This window comes from Rosa chinensis, chromosome 5 (assembly GCF_002994745.2).
Source record: "Rosa chinensis cultivar Old Blush chromosome 5, RchiOBHm-V2, whole genome shotgun sequence".
Taxonomy (NCBI): domain Eukaryota; kingdom Viridiplantae; phylum Streptophyta; class Magnoliopsida; order Rosales; family Rosaceae; genus Rosa; species Rosa chinensis.
Window position 1 is genome coordinate 10,247,725 of NC_037092.1, and position 13,930 is coordinate 10,261,654.

Consider the following 13,930-nt stretch of genomic DNA (forward strand, 5'->3'; position numbering starts at 1 on the left):
AGAAGGGAAAAAAAAAATTGCAGAGGGATCCGGTCTTCAAGAGCTACGTCTTTGTCTTTGGAAGAGAATCAATGGAAGGTCTAGATCCGAAGCTTTCTGGAGGAGAGTTCGAGTTCTGGCTGGAAGATCCGGTCGCCATGCTTCCGCCGATGAGCTCTAAACGCAGCAAAGCTGGGATCGTCTTCTAATCCAATCGGGGTCGGCGCGCGCAGTGAAGGTCCAGCAGTGGTGGGCTTCTGATTTCGGACCCGCCATGGCGCATAGAGAGAGAGAGAGAGAGAGAGAGAGAGAGAGAGAGAGAGAGAGAGAGAGAGAGAGAGAGAGAGAGAGAGAGAGAGAGAGAGAGAGAGAGAGGTTGTGGCATGATGTAATATATTAATTAAATTGAGGGTAAAATTATCATTTCAATTTAAATTGAGTTAGTGGGAATAAAAATTTGTTGCTGGGGTAAAGTGGGGATAAGTTTGGTCAATACCCTACTTGAATAGAACTGCTCACTTCAAATTTCACCGCTCCAAGCGCGGTCTCTGGTCCGCCGTCTCTGGTCCTCCAACACCCATTTCACTGCGCCGTCTCTTCTTCGACACCCTAGTCTGATTCACTCACCTCGAGGTAATTGAATTACAAACCACCAGATCTGGAATTAGGGTTTGGGTTTTGCAACCACTACATTACTCTTTGGGTTTATTTTAGCTTTGGCTGCTTGAATTGAATTGAAATTTTCCATTTCTCTGCTTGGTTGGTTGATTTCCTGTAGCTACTTGATTTGTTTGTTGATTTTCTCATCATGTTTCTCTCCGTGTCCTTGTCTTGTAATTTGCTCAACTCTTCTTTTGTAGTATAATCCTGACCCTTGCTAGCTAATTTAACATAATGTTTACCAATATATTATTCTTTCTAGTGTGCAAGATATCTAAGATTTCTCAAGTACTTACTTTACCCAAAGAAATTTTTTTGGTACTCTTGAATCACAAAGGGTAATTTCCGTCATAGTTGAAATATGAATTCATCTGTTTGTGACTTTGTTTTGTATACTGCACAACACCTCAGAAAAGCTAATCTCCCAAGTTTGACGCTTTTTTTTTTCACCCCTCATGTTGTAAATAATTGTTGTTTAATAGGTTGAAGTGCATTAACTATGTAAGTTAAACAAGAATTGAAAATCCTCTTCTTTTTCTTTGTTTTGGTTATGGAGTCTTAATGAAAAATTATCGCTGATTGTATGTGTAGAGGTTAACAATATGTCAAAATCCTCTTCGTCTCGTCGTTCACGTGGCAGTCGCAGCTCACTTCTAGGTATTCTCTTGGTTTGTCTTACATGTATATTAATTTTCTATCTAAGATTAGATTCTATACTAGTCTCCAAAGTAAAACTTACCACTCTTTTGGTGCACATGTGTATAACGTAATCTAGTTTTTGTTCATTTGTTAACAGATAAGCAAGTGACAGGGACAACAACCTTGACTCTTATTGGTGAAGAAGTGATATATGTGGTCACTGACGAGAGGTCTAGTACCGAGCCACCTCCTTACATGATATTGAACGATAATGCCTCAAAAACTTACGCTATTTCAACAAATGTGTTGGCTACAATAGCTGGAAATCCGGATCTTTGTTCGACCATGCTGGCACATGTAAAAGCGACAGTCAGTCAAGAATTAGTTTCTGATCAACTTGATAGCAACAATGTTGTGCATATTGCAGCAAATTATGTCCATGAATGTGTCACTGTATGGGAGCGTGATAACCCAAACATGCACTTCCCGTCTGCAACACAAATAGTTGGTTGGTGCAATGGTGAACCTTCAGTATATGGCATTCAATGTGCTAACCCACCACAGGTGACACATGAGCACGGAAGTGGATTTGTCCATGGATCCGGTGAGAAATCTGTTCAAGATTACTATAAGAAAGAGGACCCAATGCCATACAAGCGCGGCCGTCCACGTAGATCAGATATTGAACTTGCCCAAATTGGAAAAAGAGCAGTAGTGTTTTCAGCGTTGAATGAGCGTTATACTGGTGGAAGAGTGTGTTCAGTGGAGGTGAGACCAGATATGATTCATGAATCAGGTTCAGAAGAGATTCTCAAGGTACTACATGATGATTATGACTACTTTAAAACCTACTTATCACATTTTCTTTTCTGTCTTTACCGCAAGAGTGATTTTGAATATACGATCGACACTGAGGCAATGTTGAGTCAAGTAATCCACACTCGATTCACTTCTGGGATTCAAAGGTCTCATGTTATTCAAATCAAAGAAAAATATTTTATCCGCATCTTACAATTTCCGGATGGAGAAGTTGCTAAAGAAGAATTTCAGGCTGTAAAGTCAGAGTGGAAACAACAGCTGGGCTACGGGCATACCCAAGATGTTGATGTGCATCCCCATATTCGTTCATTGCCGTGGATCGAGCTTCATCAATTGCAGGGTGCTCCACTTGTCTTTGCTATGGCCACAAAAAAGTATATTAGTCTTTTTCTTGATCTTTAAGGATTTTAGGAGAGGTCATTGATGTTGTTATTAACATGAGACTTTTGGCACTACACCACTATGTTGTTGTACAATCCCACTTACCTAAAAGTGCTCCAAATTGATGTCTATTCTGGCATCATTCTAAATTAAATATAATGTGATTGTGTATCTACATGTGTACATACTGACAATATTTTCTGTTTAGGGATTGGCATCTCAATTGATACACTAGTTCTTGATTTTAATCAGGGTCATGTTTGGCATCTTTTGGGGAAGGGGTCATTACCTGACATCTTGTCATTTGTATATACACTTGAAAAAGAACCCGTGCGGTGCTGCGGGGTAAGAAGTTGTAGTTATTTTTTAAGAACTTTGTAGTTGGGTGTGGTTTGAATAATAACAACAAATTAGCTATGCTAAAACAAAATGAAAGATCGATGTAATAAAATGTAGGAGCTGCATTCTATATGCAATATATGTAACCATTTTCTCATCACAAAATGGTAGATGTGATTTCAGTACAAAAGATTGCCATATAGGTGGAGGCAATCTCCCCACTTTGAGTATCTGACAACTTCATATCCTTTGTTCTTTCTATATCTTTGTTGCTTTTTCTTGCTTGTAGGAAGAAGAAAAATATCAAGACCCCTCAAATGATAGTCCTATGCTTTGTATACATTTCAATTTTCTGCAAGTAGAGATGGTAGCTGATCAAAATTTATTCCCTCATACAGAAATGTCAAGACATTGTCCCTACAATCTAAGCCTAAGCACTTCACCAAAGTCTACACCTGTGTAATTACACCAAAAGTGATTAAAGTTCCTTTGTATCTTCAACACCCTGTGACTATGCTGCTCCACCCTTCCAACAAATCACAACTCTAAATTATAGATTTGCTGCTAACTAAACTATATATTAAAAAAGTAACTGGCCTTCAACCCCATGTTCTGTGTTCGGCAGGAGCAATGAGCACTGGGTTAAAAGAGAAGAAAACGAAAAGTAAAGGATGAGTAATTTAAACATAAAATAAGCAAAAGGCTATTGCGACTGTTTTCATATGAAAGGAGGCGAAAGGCTGAAAAATACCCATTATACATCTCCAAGCTCTCCCTTGTCATGCTCTTCTCCAAAGAGAAAAAAGGCAAAATCTTTTCATTTCAGTATGTACATGGAGGACTTTCAGAATTGGAAGGATGTTACTCCTCACCTGTAAATCTGGAAGAAGAATGAATCAGAATAAATTGGACATTAAAAAAAAAATTCATAAGATTGAATGCAAAATCAAACAAACCATGCAATGTATCTGATGCCATAGATAACCACATAAATAAATGACAATGAATTCAAATTCAAATGTTCAACAGCTGCTTCATTTACATAGTATTCATTTAACAACATCAGAGCTCCACAATAACAAACTGAAAACGGTAACAAAAATAAACTTTGTTAACTTCCCCATGAAAGCTAAATAATTGCTGCTACCGAAACAAAAAGATGCCAAAGAAATGAACATAATTTAAATAACCATATCAGAATTGGAATTGCTGTTCGTTTGTCTACAAAGATGCTAACTCAAATCGGATCAATTAAAATTCAGTACACTATAATTTTCTTATCTAAAAATATGTATAGTCTTGGAAAGAATTTGATATTTATAGTAGAACTGAAGTAAGTTTATTTAGTTGTGTAAGGTAATCTGATGTAATCAGGGGGTGGTAGACTATAGTTATTGCCAATTAGAAATGCACCATATTCACATTCATTTGTTGTCATTGAGTTCTGTATTTAACGTACTTAATCATGACTACTCCTTCAACATTTTCCAAATTTGGAGTAAACTCCAGGCTTAAGAACTTGTTCCAGTAAAAACCATTTTGGGAAATTTGATGCTGGAAATTTTCATAAATTAAGACACAATTGAATTGAATTAGTAAAAGTTGCCTTATTGTTTTGGGACAGTGCATCAAAGTAAGTAGTACCGAGTGTATCTACTTGCTGCAATCCAAGAGAGGTAAAAAAGTAATAGACAATTGGTTCAGAGTTCAGATTTGCTCCATTGTAATTATTATACCTTTCTATTCTCTGCATCTTCTTCTGATAACTTGGAACCTGCTCCAGAATTCAGTGAGAATAAACAGCTACGTCAAATCAATTGCCCTTTAACATAAAAATGTAGAGTATGTGCTTCACTTATTTCACTTCCAACTACTTGGTCATAATGCTCTAAAAGCTGTATATAATGACATTAAGTTTAGTGGCATGCATACAGAAGTGCTAACAGAGTATTTCATGTTCATATACAATGAACGTTCATGTTTCACATAACTGTATGCAAACTACCTTATAAAAAATAAAGTAGTTCGGAACCATAATCAACTCCAATTACATCACTTTTGAAGCAGAGCCAATTCATCAGACCTGAAATACTGAGAATTTGACCTATCCAACTCGCAAATGATACCGCCATGGGAACATACTAGTTCAAAACAGCCGATGAAGCAGCCCCTATTTAGATACGTACATGCATACATACGCATATATTTGAAGAAGAAGGCCTTCCTGATCATATCTGTTCTAGTTATTTCCTGTTCATCTCTCTGTTGATCCGAGCATCCATCCACATTAGGCCTTCCTGAATCATCAAAACACTGTTATTCTCAATGATCTTCTTCTCCTTCTACTAAATTATTCATGCCTAAAATTACAGTTAAGCTAAAAAAAAGATCACCTTAATTCATCCATTTCAGTGTACTGCTCATTGTGATCATGAGCTGTCATGCTTGATTATTTTTCAGAAGCACCATGCGTTTGAAACTTCTCTTTAGCCCAAGCAATTGCTTCTTCAAGGTTAATTAACTTCTTCACATGTACCCTCTCTATGGTCAGAATTGATCTCAATCACATAAGAGCTCATCACTTCATCATCATCATCATCATCATCATCACTTTAAGAGTCTTTTTTGAGAAATACTTTTAAGAGTCGAAAGTCGAATTTAAGATTTAAAATTCGCTAAGAATATATACTTTTAATTAATGCAGTATGCAGACTCGGGATTATATTGGGCTTGGACCAAATCAGACACCGACTAAGCGGGACTAACTATAAAAAGCTCAACGCGCTCCAGAAAATCGGAGACCAAAGGAAGCTATGGCCACCGTGCCAATAGATCCAGCCGATACAGTCAACCGCGACAATTCTCATGGTATGCCAAAGGAAGCCATGGCCACCGTGCATATCGATCCAGCCGATTCAATCAACCGCGACAATTCTCATAGTATGCTTCTCCTTTTCGTTTTAGGGTTTGCGACGAACATTATTGTCGGATGACAATTCCGTGTTTTCTTTTGGATTAGATAGTCGAATTTTTTATTTGAAAATAGGTAATTTAAAGCAGAATGCATCTCGTTGAGTTTGTTGGTATGCGTTTGATTTTTTGTTTTAAGATGATTATCTGGAATTGCCTTGGTTTGTGGTTTGTCTCCACATGTATGCTTTTTTTTATTTTTTGTCTTTTCTAGGGTCTATGAGTATAGTTGTCTTCAATTTGCTTGGGCTGTGTATGTTTCGGAAATTTGATTTTTATTGAATAATGAGTTAGTTTGTTTCGGCTTTGGTATGATAATTTCTTCAGCCAAGTCACAGTTATGTGCATGATGCTGCCCTTAATATAGTAACTGTATTTTTATGGGATCGTTAGCCATTTTCATTGCAATTCTTCATTTTTGCTCTTCGTGTGGTTCGTCATGGCGTCATGGTACTGGTTTTTAGGTCTTGATATTGTCATCCATCCATTTTCTTTTCCTTTTTCTTTTTTCTCTGACAATGCAACCGCAAACAGGTAGCAAGGGGGGCAAGGCCAAAAGACTCAAGTGGTTGGACATTGCTATGGAGGATCCCTCTGCGGCTTCTGAAGGCTCCAGTTCCTCTGGTATTCTTTTGATTTTTGTTTTAAGGTTTATCTGGAGTTTTGCTTGGGCTGTGTGATTTGAAGAACATCAATGTCTTTTTTTCTTTCAAGACTAAATGTCGTGCAATCAATTTGGTCTTTAAAGCTAAGTTTTAGATATAAAAAACAAGATCAACGATAAAATAATGAATGGGGAGAAAAGTAAATTAACTCCTTTCTTCCCCAACGGATCTCTCACCCTTCTCCCACTTCTCATCCCCAACCTTTCCAAGCCTAGTCATTTTCATTCAATAATTGCAACTGCAGCTTTTCTATTAGTATATGTATTATCAAATATTCATTTTTACTGCTTTTTTGAAGTAGATTTATTGGGTGTTCTTCAGTGTCATTTGCTCACATGAATATAGTTTTTGAATTTCTTTAACGATTTAATTTTGATAGCCATGGCCGCCGTGCATATTGATCCAGCCGATTCAATCAACCGCGACAATTCTCATGGTATGCCAAAGGAAGCCATGGCCGCCGTACATATTGATCCAGCTGATTCAATCAACCGCGACAATTCTCATGGTATGCCAAAGGAAGCCATGGCCACCGTGCATATCGATCCAGCTGATTCAATCAACCACGACAATTCTCATGGTATGCTTCTCCTTTTTGTTTTAGGGTTTGCGACGAACATGATTGTCTGCGACAATTCTGTGTTTTCTTTTGGGATTAGATAGTTCAATTTTTGATTTGGAAATAGGTAATTTAAACCGGAATGCATCTCGTTGAGTTTGTCGGTATGCTTTTGTTTTTTCGTTTTAGGATGATTACCTGGAATTTCCTTGGTTTGTGGTTTGTCTCCACAAGTATGCTTTATTTTTTTTCTTTTTTAGGGTCTCTGAGTATAGTTATCTTCAATTTGCTTGGGCTGTGTGTGTTTCGAAGGGAAGAAAAAGGTTTTGATTTGATTTTTATTGAATACTGAGTCAGATTTTTTCGGCTTATAGTTTCTTTAGTCAAATCACTGGTATGTGCATGATGCTGCCCTCAATATAGTAACTGTATTTTTGCTCTTCATTGCAATTCATTCATTTTTGCTCTTCGTGTGGTACGTCATGTGGTCAAGAGTACTGGTTTTTAGGTCTTGATAATGTCACCCATCCATTTTCTTTTTCTTTTTCTGACAATGCAACTGTGAACAGGTAGCAAGGGTGGCAAGGCCAGAAGACTCAAGGGGTCGAACATTGCTATGGAAGGTCCCTGGGCGGCTTATAAAGGGCCCATTTCTTCTGGTATTCTTTTGATTTTTGTTTTTAGGTTTATCTGGAATTTTGTGTGGGCCGTGTGATTTGAAGAACATGAGTGTCTTTTTTTTTTTTCTTTCTTTTTTTCAGACTAAATGCTATGCAATCAATTTGGTTTTTAAAGCTAAGATTTAGATATAAAAAAACAAGATAAATGTTAAAATAATGAATGGGAAGAAAAGTAAATTAACTCCTTCCTTCCCCAATGGATCTCTCACCCTTTTGGCCTTCTCCCTCCTCATTCCCAACCTTTCCAAGCCTAGTCATTTCAATTATTGCAACTGCAGCTTCTCTATTACTATATGTATTATCAAATTTTCATTTTTACTGCTTTTTTGAAGTAGATTATTTGGTATTCTCCAGTGTCATTACCCATTTGCTCACATGAATATAGTTTTTGAATTTCTCCAGTGAATTAATTTTGATAGTGTACAGAGAATAATATGATTTATCTAGTCGAATTTCGTTTTAGTTTTGATTTGATATTAGGTACGTAGTTACATGGAGATTAAACGGGAATGCAGCTTGTTGAGTTTGTTGGTATGCCTTTGATTTTTTGTTTTAGGACGATTATCTGGATTTTTCTTGGTTCGTGTGTTGAATAAAAGTGAGTATTATATTGTTTGGATTCTGGTTTGTGTGTGTTTTGGAGAACCAAAGATTGTCACCTCTGTCCACAAGTGCTCCAGCAATCCTGGTATTTTTCTTTTCTAGGGTCTAGGGGCACAGTTATCTTCAATTTGCTTGGGCTGTGTGCCTGTGTGTGTTTTGAAGGAAGAAAATGTGTTGATATGATTTTTCTTGAATACTGGGTCAAATTTTTTCGGCTTTGGTAGATAATTTCTTCAACCAAGTCACTTTGGTACGTGCAATCTGCGGCCCTTAATATAGTAACTGTACTTTTAGGCCTCGTTTGGTTTGCGGAAAGGAAAGTAGTTCCTTTGTCTTTCCCATGGGAAGGAAAATGAACTTTTCGAAGAACTTTCCATTCCGATGTTTGGTAATGTAAGGAAAGTTATCCGGAAATTTGTTAAAAAATATGTAATTAATGGAATAAAATAATATGTTGTGAGTAATAAATGCAAGGAAAGAAGGGGGGGGAAAGTGATTCCTTTGGAGTATGGAAGGAACCATTTTCCCCCTATTTTCCTTTGCTTCAGGAAAATATTTCCTTTCCTTTTGCATCCCAAACACAGAACACAGGGAAGGAACAACTTTCCTTTCCTGATGCTTACTTTCCGCGAACCAAACGAGGCCTTATGGGATCATAGACCATTTTCATTGCATTTCATTCATTTTTGCTTTTCATGTGGTCACAGTACTGGTTTTTAGGTCTTGATATTGTCATCCATCCATTTTCTTTTCCTGCTTCTTTTTTCTCTGACAATGCAACCGCAAACAGGTAGCCAGGGTGGCAAGGCCAAGAGACTCAAGCTGAAACTCCTTGCTGTTGAGACTTATGATGGCCCCAGTTCTCTTGGTAATCTTTTGATTTTTGTTCTAAGGTTTATCTGGAATTTTGCTTGGGCTGTGTGATTTCAATTTTTTTTTTTTTCCAGGCTAAATGCTATGCAATCAATTTGGTTTTTAAAAGCTAAGTTTTAGATATGAAAAACTAGATAAACATTAAAATAATGAATGGGGAGAAAAGTAAATTAACTCCTTCCTTCCCCAACGGATCTCTCACCCTTCTCCGTCTTCTCATTCCCAACCTATCCAAGCCTAGTCGCTTTCATTCAATTATTGCAACTGCAGCTTCTCTATTAGTATATGTATTATCAACTATTCATTTTTACTGCTTTTTTGAAGTAGATTATTTGGTGTTCTTTAGTGTCATTTGCTCACATGAACAGTGGATTAATTTTGATAGAGTACAGAGAATAATATGAAGTAACTAGTCGAATTTTGTTTTTGTTTCGATTTTGAAAATGGATAGTTACATGGAGATTAACATTTAAACAGGAATGCGTCTCGTTGAATTTGTTGGTATGCTTTTTTTTTTGGGAAGGTTATCTGAAATTTCCTTGGTTTTTGTGTTTTAGAAAAAAGAATACTTTTTTAGATTGAGGATAGGCACGGACCAAAAAAATAAAAATAAATTGAGGATAGCCAAATTTTTGGATGCTGGTTTGTGCATGATGCAGAGTTTTATACCTGGTATTGAGTACACAAGATAATATCTCCATCCAAGTCATTTTGGTAGCCTACATAGAATAATATCGAGTAACTAATTACATCTCATTGCATATGCATGCAACGTCTCGATCTGTTTCCAGTGATCCAGCTTTGCTCTTCTTATGACACTATATTGATATATTTAGTGCCCTGCTTTCTGTACTGTTTTTTTTTTTTTTTTTGGTTAAAGCTAAGTTTTATATATAAAAAAACTAGATAAACCTTTAGGGAGAAAGTGAATTTACTCCTTCCTTCCCCGGATCTCTCACCCTTCTCTCTCTTCTCATGCCAAACCTATACATGCCTAGTCATTTTCATTCAATTATTGCAACTGCAGCTTCTCTATTTGTATATGTATTTTCAAATATTCATTTTTACAGCTTTTTTACAGTAGATAATTTGGTGTTCTTCAGTGTCATTTGCTTACATGAATATAGTTTTTGTAATTTCTCCAGTGAATTAATTTTTATGGCCTACAGAGAATAATATGAAGTAACTAGTTATTGATGGGATCATGTATCCACTCATCGTCCTTTTTTTTTTTTTGGGGGGGGGGGGGGGCATTTTCTAACAATGCAACTGTGAAACAGGCATGAAGGCAGAAGAACCAAATATTGGCACTTCTCCACTCCACAAGCTCCATAGTCATACTGGTATGATTTATTTTTGTTTTTGGGTTTGTGTGAATATTATTTGGTGTTTCCTTGCGTTTGTTTTTAAAAAAAATGAAAGTTGTTTTATTATTATTATTATCTTTTTTGGTAATTTGACAGGATACTGTACGATCAATTTTGGTTTTTGCATTATGTAGCCAATCTACTATAGTTTTAAAGATAACTGCTACACCCAAATTATTTTGTTCTATTTGGTTTGTGCATAATCCAAGGTTCAATCAAAGTTCCATCTTTGCTTTTCTGACACTATCGATGCATCTGGCACTATCTAATTAATGCCATGCAATCTCAGTTCTGATGTTTTTGGGTATTGACATCATTTAGAGAGTTTTTTTCTTTAGTATTTAACAATTAACGGCGAACAGGTGATGCAGAAGGACCAATGAGCACATTCTCAAAAAAAAAAAAAAAAAAAAAAAGAAGGACGAATAAGCACTTTCTTTGCGTCAGCCGCCCGTCGTAGGTCAATGTTCCGGATTAAGCCAGAATTCCGTTGTGGTATGCCTCTGATTTTGTTTCTGTTTCCTTAAACCTAACATGTTAACTATTTTGACTAATCGTTGAAAGGCATATGTGATGACTTTAATTCCAAGATCTGAAGCTTACATGAATTTCCAAATGTCTGCCATCTGAATTGAGTTTAAGTATTATATGAAATTTTATAAACACTTGAATAGTTGAGGCGTAGCGACGGACAGTCTTCCGCCTTTGTTTTCTTTTAATGCAATTGCCCCCTATGCTTTGCAATGACTTTCAATCCTTCGTATCTTTAGATAATCAATCCATAGTCTCCGTTACGTGCTGATGTGGCTAATGTGGAGTACGTCTATTCTACTTACAGTGGGTTCTAGAATATACAACATATGAATAATGATCTTTTAGATATAAAACCAGACAAATCTTAATAAAACAAAATAAAAAAAATACAATAAAAATTTAGGCAAATCTGCCCCTCCCTCATGGATTTCTCACCCTTTTCACTCCTATCTTTCGGTCCCATTCATATTCATTGACCATTGCAACTGCAGGCTCTCTATTTGTATGTGCTTCATTGAATTTTAATTTTTGCTGCTCATGACACAATTTGGTGTTATTCAATGTCATGTGCTTTCACCGTATTGTTTTAACGGAGTTGCAAACTTCAAACAGGTAAGTGTTTGGTTTGTTCCTTGGTAGATGACCACCCTACATCTGTATGCCCGTACAAGACATTTCTCCCAGAGGATGCAATCGTTAGCAGTGTGTGTATCTTGCTTTGTAATTTATGTGGCAAGTCAGATGGACGTTGCGAATGTTATAAAGTGGAAGGACGGACTCTTGTTTTCAAGTTTTGTCATCTATGTTGCAGTTCATACCACTGGAGTACAGAGTGCCCATGCAGGGTTGCACTTAGTTCTCCTCCAGTGGACTCTCCTCATCAAACCTCTAGTGCAGAGCTGTGTTAAATGCTTCGGACCGTTGTTTTAGGGTTTCTGAGGATGGAAATTTGGTGTTTGGCTTCACCTGTGTTGGGAAGAAAGTGCTGATTTATATTCGATGTGAATATCTGTGGTTGATCCTGTGTTAATTCTCGTGTAAAAGTCTTTTGCGAAGTGGATCGTCTTGTTATCGAGTTGCTTCAACAATGAGATAATTTCTGCCTTGTTCACATGCAGTGTCATTTGAAGCATATCCAACTTTTTACTGCCAGAGACCTATGAGGTTCTTTTTTTTTTTTTTTGGTCATATACTATTTGCAGAAACACAATTAAAATGCTACTGGTCATGACATGGATGAAGGTGCAGAAACAAAGGGAAACGAGCATTACGTGTTCTAAAGAAATGTATGGATATTTTCTGCAAAGTCTCGGGGCAATCTATCAATTTTGACAAGTCTATGGTTTACTGTTCCGCAAATATAAATAAGAGGGTTGCTAAGAAGATTAGCAGAATCTGTGGATCCCCTCTAACGAATGACTTGGGAAAGTACCTAGGGATGCCCCTAATCCACTCAAGAATCACCAAATGTACCTATGCTAGTTTGGTGGACAAGGTTCAACAGAGGCTAGCTAGCTGGAAGAGTAAGAACCTAAGTATGGCTGGAAAATTGACTTTAATCCAAGCTGTTACCTCTTCAATTTCTACCTATGCCATGCAGACTGCTAAACTCCCTAAGTACACTTGTGAGAATATTGATAAACTTAACAGGAACTTCTTTTGGGGTGACTCCATTGAGAAAAAGAAAATACACCTCCTCAAGTGGGATACTGTATGTTTGCCTAAGTGCAAAGGTGGGGTTGGTATCAAAAGAACTACAGATATGAACAGAGCTATGTTAGCCAAAGCGATTGGAGAATTATCAAAGGGGATGACGGTCCGTGGAGTAAGATCTTTTATCATAAATATCATCAGAATAAATCCTTGCTTGACAATAATTATAATCATCATAATAATAGCTCCAGCACTTGGAGTATTATTCTTTATGGTGCAGGTCTATTGAGGAATGGGATTACTTGGAGAGTTGGTAACGGTCAGACCATCAGATTTTGGCATGATGAGTGGACTGGTTATGGTGCGCTTTCTAATCTTGCTCTGGATGGTTCTTTAGTTGATATTAATATCCTTGTGCAGGATTTTTGGTCTACAAATGGCTGGGATATTCCAATGCTTCAAGCATGCATCCCCAATTATGTAATTGATAAAATCCTTATGATCCCAATCAGCAACAATCTTAACACTGAAGACAAGATCATATGGAAGCATAACTCTAATGGTGATTTCACTGTTAAGAGTGCTTATGCTAGCATCTCTGTTGATGACTCCACCCCTGATTGTGCCTGGAAGGGAGTATGGAGTTTTCATCCTCCCCCTAAACTAAAACTCTTTGCTTGGATTATGCTGTAAGGCGGACTTTTAACTAATGCTCAAAGGCATAGAAGGAATCTCACCACTGATCCAAGCTGTAAATTCTGCCCTGGTATCACTGAATCCATGCTCCACTTACTTAGGGACTGCCCTAAAGCTCAACATGTTTGGTCTTCTATTCGTATACCCACCAGAATGCTCGGTTCCTTCCAACTAAATTGGAATGATTGGATAGCGGCTAACACTCTTCAGCAGAATTGCAGATGAAATTCTTTCAAGTGGCAAGAGATCTTTTTGTTCATATGTTGGTATATATGGAAGTGGAGGAATAAAGGGGTTTTTGATGTTCATTTCCAGGGTCCTATCTACCCTCTGAAAGTCATTCAAGATTATGTGAATGAATGGTACAAGATTTCTAAGGTTTCCAGTCCTAAAGAAGGCCAAAGCACTGTGCTTATGCATTGGGTCAAACCTCATAGAAACTATTTCAAATTAAACATTGATGGGGCTCGTTCTTGTGCTGGTGTTATTGGGGCCGGTGGAGTTATTCGCAAT

At 37.1% G+C, this 13,930-nt stretch overlaps 2 protein-coding genes across 5 annotated transcripts; both read left to right on the forward strand.

Moving 5' to 3' along the window:
• Window positions 1-533: 533 nt before the first annotated feature.
• On the forward strand, window positions 534-2,688 carry LOC112167987. Its single transcript, XM_040507063.1, has 3 exons — window positions 534-612; window positions 1,231-1,296; window positions 1,436-2,688. The coding sequence occupies exons 2-3, from the start codon at window positions 1,242-1,244 to the stop codon at window positions 2,497-2,499; spliced, it is 1,119 nt and encodes a 372-aa protein (XP_040362997.1). The 5' UTR covers window positions 534-612; window positions 1,231-1,241; the 3' UTR covers window positions 2,500-2,688.
• A 2,896-nt stretch (window positions 2,689-5,584) lies between these two features.
• On the forward strand, window positions 5,585-13,658 carry LOC112167181. Of its 4 annotated transcripts, none has more exons than XM_024304151.2 (8): window positions 5,585-5,757; window positions 6,322-6,411; window positions 6,832-7,032; window positions 7,581-7,670; window positions 9,085-9,162; window positions 10,448-10,510; window positions 10,897-11,029; window positions 11,681-13,658. In XM_024304151.2, the coding sequence occupies exons 1-7, from the start codon at window positions 5,631-5,633 to the stop codon at window positions 10,992-10,994; spliced, it is 747 nt and encodes a 248-aa protein (XP_024159919.1). In that variant the 5' UTR covers window positions 5,585-5,630; the 3' UTR covers window positions 10,995-11,029; window positions 11,681-13,658. The 4 variants fall into 4 exon arrangements, with proteins under 4 accessions (XP_024159919.1, XP_040361465.1, XP_040361467.1 ...); XM_040505531.1 differs by having other exon boundaries at window positions 10,906-11,029; XM_040505532.1 differs by lacking the exon at window positions 5,585-5,757 and adding an exon at window positions 6,104-6,237.
• Window positions 13,659-13,930: the final 272 nt, after the last annotated feature.

Bases quoted from the DNA above. Each gene is read 5' to 3' on its own strand.
- LOC112167987 (XM_040507063.1), top strand. From the start codon at position 1,242: ATGTCAAAATCCTCTTCGTCTCGTCGTTCACGTGGCAGTCGCAGCTCA. The intron at 1,297-1,435 runs GTATTCTCTTGG...ATTTGTTAACAG, and splicing joins CAGTCGCAGCTCACTTCTAG to ATAAGCAAGTGACAGGGACA.
- LOC112167181 (XM_024304151.2), top strand. From the start codon at position 5,631: ATGGCCACCGTGCCAATAGATCCAGCCGATACAGTCAACCGCGACAAT. The intron at 5,758-6,321 runs GTATGCTTCTCC...AACCGCAAACAG, and splicing joins CAACCGCGACAATTCTCATA to GTAGCAAGGGGGGCAAGGCC. The intron at 6,412-6,831 runs GTATTCTTTTGA...TAATTTTGATAG, and splicing joins TGAAGGCTCCAGTTCCTCTG to CCATGGCCGCCGTGCATATT.